The 5,172-nt window shown below is 40.8% G+C and overlaps 1 protein-coding gene across 1 annotated transcript in view; it reads right to left on the reverse strand.

Moving 5' to 3' along the window:
* The window catches only part of SLC5A3 (solute carrier family 5 (sodium/myo-inositol cotransporter), member 3), a 2,296-nt gene extending 978 nt beyond the window's left edge, over positions 1-1,318 (reverse strand). The window contains exon 1 of the mRNA XM_008944884.1: positions 1-1,318. This exon is cut by the window's left edge and continues 978 nt beyond it. Coding sequence (XP_008943132.1) covers positions 1-1,182 — 1,182 coding nt within the window. The 5' untranslated portion in view covers positions 1,183-1,318.
* Positions 1,319-5,172: the final 3,854 nt, after the last annotated feature.

Raw genomic sequence — 5,172 nt, forward strand, 5'->3', positions numbered from 1 at the left:
GACATCGAGCGTGAATATGGTGCTGGCGCTGTTGAATATCGAGTCCAAGTCACTCATCAGGGCGGCGATCATCACCGCCATCATCAGTCCCCGCAGACCAACCGGCACAAGCTTCATCACCAGACGCGGGTAGGCGATGTTAGAGCACCCAGCCCTGCTCCCGCAGACTTGGAAACAGTGCTCAGGATTAATGCAGGCGATGTCATCCGCAAACAGTATTCGCGAAATCATCCCCGGCACAACGATAATAAACATGGGCAGCAACTTTAAGAAGCCTGCCATCAGAGTGGATCCTTTGGCATGAGCGATGTTTTTTGCAGCTAATACTCTCTGAACTATAACTTGATCAGCACACCAGTACCAGACAGAAGCTGGGGTCTGTCCCAGCAGAAATCCAGGCCAGGGAATATCTTCATCTGTTGGCTCGCGCAACATTTTAAGAGCATCAGGCTTTGGGTTGACATTGCAGGAATTGGTATTGGAAATGTTGTAGGTTAACAAGATAGACGTAATATTTGGTGATGCTAACATGTACCTTCTTTTAACTTCTTCAAACCCACCAACCTCCGTAATACTTATGATCATAAGTGTGAGGGCACCGATAATCATAAGCAGAGCTTGAAGGGTGTCTGTGTAGATGACCGCCACAAGACCTCCAGTCACAGTCAACAGTGCAGTCATTCCAATAAGGAGGATTACCGACAAATAGAGGTTCCAACCTAGTGATTCTTGAATAAAAAGTGCCCCTGAATACAAGTCAACTGAGAGTTTGGTGAAGATATAAAGAATTAGAGACAACGCTGCAAAATATATTTGAATTCTATGCCCTCCAAAACGCTTGGACAAGTATTCAGGCATGGTGTACACTCCCGACCGGATGTAGACTGGGACGAAGACCCATCCTAAAAGCTGCAAAAGCATTAAGGCGTTGAATTCCCACGCACCTACTGCAAATCCACTCGCCGCTCCAGATCCTGCGAGCCCAATGAAATGTTCACTTCCAATATTGCTCACAAATAAAGATGCACCAATAGCTACCCAGGTCATAGAACGCCCCGCCAAAAAGTAGCCACTTACGGTGCTCCGATTGTATTTCCACATGGCAAAAAAACCTATGCACATTACAAGCACGAAGTACAGTGCCACAATGGCAATGTCTGCCGTTTCCAAAGAAGCCCTCATTTTTGTAAACAAAATGGCTTCGCACAGCTGACGTCCACTTCTCGCCCCCCAGCAAATGTCTTTTATGCAACACGTGAACCAGTTAGTGAACCAGTTAACACATATCAACACTGCGGATCAAATTCTTTGTCCCTTGGTTTGCTGTCCTGATGCTGGTGGTTGTGGTACATTTACTTTCTCCGCTTCTCAATTGGAAATTTGGAACTTAGCACGCACTTTTAATCCACATTCCACAAGAGCATCAGCCTTAACTCAGTTGATGTAGGAGAAATTCTTAGTTGCAGCTAAGTTTAGTGAGGCCTACTGTACCAACCCTGCAAGGCAGCAAAGACAAAAGACAAAGATTGAATTAGAGAAGAATTTCATGAAGTAATGAGAAAAAATTTGAAGTCTAGTAAAACAATGACTGAACACCACAGATTTATTTTTCCCCCTTATACTTCCTGTTGTATTTATGCAATCCATAATACACGTAATAAAATTTGTAGAACTAAGTAGTAATGCCTTTTACAAGTCAACTTTAATGTTTACAAGTGTACCTTAAGGGACGCATCAATTCCAGATCATTAGATGAGCCAAATTCCCCAGAACAAGGCAAGGAACAGAAATACATTTAATTTTTCTCTAGAGTCTCAAGCCGCTAAACAGGCCTTCCTCTTTCAAGCAATCTTACAGAAAAAGTTAAAAAAAAAAAAAAAAAGCCAAAAGAAAAAAACAACTGCTAAGGGGCATTAACCTGACTAGTCATTTCCAGTATTGCTCTAGCACTTCACCCCACAGGTCTTGATAGAACCCGGCATCACAAGCATGCACTGGAAACACCAGCGGGCTGGTAGAGCCAAAAAAAAAGAAGCACAAAGTGGAGTCACAATGCTGTCAAAACAACACACATTTAAGATCAGCTGGAGAATCAAGGTTATTCCACAGGTTTTAGATGAGTTTGCACCTGTCTGGGGTACAGATGATCACAGGGTTACATTTTACTCTGAAAACTCTTCATGCATATCCAATTTGATCTAAATGAAGAAAAAGTCCCGCTTAAGTAACAAAAGCAAGACTACACTTGACCTTTGGCTTTAAAATATTTATGCCTGCCATGTGTCTTTTGATACCCACACGGTTTCAGGATTTTTTTGGGAGGACCCAAGGCACAGGATGGAGAACTGGATGGATTTTGGTAGCACTTACAGTTGCTAAGATGCCAGAAGTGCTGTTCCCAGTACCACCCATGTGCATCCAAGCATGAAGACCATATCCTGCTGCTCTATTCCTGGAACCCAAATCACACCCAGTTCTACCAAAGCATGTCAGGAAATGGGCACTTGTTTAGGCAAGCAGGACTGAAGCACGCAAAGTAGAAGGAAGGGGATAAATAAAAACTTGGGAAGGGGATAAATAAAAACTTGCTGGCAGACAACTAGACAGCTGGGGAAGGAAGCAGCTGCACACTGGCTCCTACCTCTGCCAGGGGGATAGGACGCTCTTATCTCCTGTTTAGGACTTGGAAGGTATCATTTACCTAGAGCCACCCAAAACCTTTTAATGTATTTAGAGTGTGCTGGACATAAGATTCTTCTACTTCCCACACAGAATGGGCAGAGCAAGGAAAGAGAAGGCCAAAGCAAAAAATGAGTTTAGTCTAAAGACCAAAACACAACACTTTAGTATTCAAGATTATTACAGAGTAGGGAACAGGGTCTGATTCCATTTCTCTTGCACTTGTAATGGAGGCACAGAACAAAAACAAATACACACACACACCCCCCAAAAAAAACCAAAACCAAAAATAAACACACACACCAAACCACACAAAAAACACTGGATCTTTTTCCTGATCCTAAGGCCTACCAGCCTTAGAGGTCTTACAAGCATCAGCTTCAGGCATTCTCCATTCCGCTGTATTTGCAGAAGTGCTTTGGCACTATGTTGAAGCTCACACTTCCCTGTTAATTAATCTATGATCAACACAAACGCCCTTATAACTTAGTCTAGTATTTTGGTGGTTTCTTGTTTAGCATCCCTGTAGCATATTCATTTTGCTTCAAAGAAAAGTACAGAAAAACGTCACATATTCTCAGGTAGACCATAGTAAAAACTATAGTTAACAAAGTGCACACACTCCCCCGTCTGCCTTACTGAAGGCAGCAACAGTGCTGATGTAAGAAGGTGCATTTCTCATTAAGGCAGATTATTTTAAAAATACCTTACAGCAAACCACAACTTCAGCCTTAAGGAGAAATTTATAAATGTGTATTTTGTACAAGCTGGCTGTTTTTCAAGAGCAGTTCAGAATCAAAAAAGATAATAAGGGTTTCCCACCACCAACAGCCCCCCTCATGAGAATACAGACATTCATTCTGCTGGAGTTATAGCCAATAATGAGAGACTGCAGAGACATGGCACAAAATGGACTGATTACAGTAGTGTGCTAAATTTATCGTGCTCATAAGCCTCAAACCACAGATGTATTTTAAATTCTTCCATAGAAGAATTCACATTTATCCCCACCCGCAACTGCAGCAGTAGTTAAATGGTCTATTAGTTTAATCCAACACAAAATTATAAACACGTCAGGTCATATGATGCCATCAGATACAAATAAAATGTACTACTATTCTTAGTTTTAAGCACTTTTGAGTAACATTTTAATAGTGTTGCATCTTTTACCATATTCAGCTAAATTTTTAAATGCAACTGTATTATAACATTTACACCAAAACTATAAATATTTTAAGAGAAGGGGAAGAGATTTTACTTAGGCACAGTGGAAAAAAACAAAAGCTACTACACAGAAAATCAGAACAATGAACAAGCTAATGAAATAGTAAACCCAAATATTTTCTCTCTTCTGTTGTCCTGCTCTAACATTAGACTTAAACTTCATTTTCCATCATCTTCCCTACAAGGCGAATTAATAACCTCACAAAACTACACTATACAGTAATCTGCATAAACCACACAAATATTTGTTAAAGCTTTATTTGATACAAGAGGTACCCAGCTCAGGATGGCTATTACAAGCACGTTCAATCTCTCTGAAAAGTCTTTAAGTAGAAGATACAACTGCCTTTGAATAAATGGTGACAATTTTAAATTAGAATACCTGCCAAACTACAATGGGCTCATTCTAACCAGAATAAACAATATATGAGGTTTCTTGAATGTTTTCCACCAGAAGGTACAACCAGACCACGGATTTCAAAGATTTGGCTTACATAGATCTGAACATTTCTAATCAACATCTGAATTTTGCAAGGTTCAGCTTGCTTGAGCAGCAAGGTGGAAAGTTTTCAGTAGCTGCTACAAATTTGCTGCAGTTACTAAACTGCTGTACTAAAGTAGCTTCTTGTACCAGTTTTCTTATCAGACCTAATTCTAAAATAACCCTGGAACTTTTTTGTATTATGAAAATGTGACTCGTCCCTCTGAACTTTCAGCAAGTTATGACCTCAAGTCTTAAGAAGGACTTCTGAGACGCCCCATGCGAGTTTAATCTCAAATTATTAGAGCAGTGTACATTGTGGCAGTGACAGAAAAAAAGACAAAGTCAGCACTGCTGCCAAGGACTAACTTCCCACCCCCACTCCCCAAGGCTGTTTTCTGGTTGGATCATATCAAAGACACAAAACAATGTGCTTCCCTCTTGTCTGAAGATAGAGAGCCACAGCTTGGGTGAAACAATACCCATGTCTCTCCACAAGGCAGCCTGTCCTTTAAGAGAAAAAAAATAAAGTCTCAAGCAATTCCCTGAAGAGATATTAGATAATCTGAAGCAGATTTAGGGTGGGATTTTTAGGAGAAATTTGTATGATTGCTTTAAAGGAACACTTTCTCCACAGTGCTTTTCTAATAAGATGGGTCTTTATGCCAGATTCAAACCGCTCCAGCCCTAAAGCAACTGTTTGCTTTCTGCTCAGTCCATTTCTCTTCTCAGCAGATGAGAATCCTCCCAGTTGTCTTCTCTTTTCTCTTGCAGTTAAGAAGTCAGTC

This window comes from Merops nubicus, unplaced genomic scaffold (genome assembly GCF_000691845.1).
Source record: "Merops nubicus isolate BGI_N331 unplaced genomic scaffold, ASM69184v1 scaffold17877, whole genome shotgun sequence".
In the NCBI taxonomy this organism is placed as follows: domain Eukaryota; kingdom Metazoa; phylum Chordata; class Aves; order Coraciiformes; family Meropidae; genus Merops; species Merops nubicus.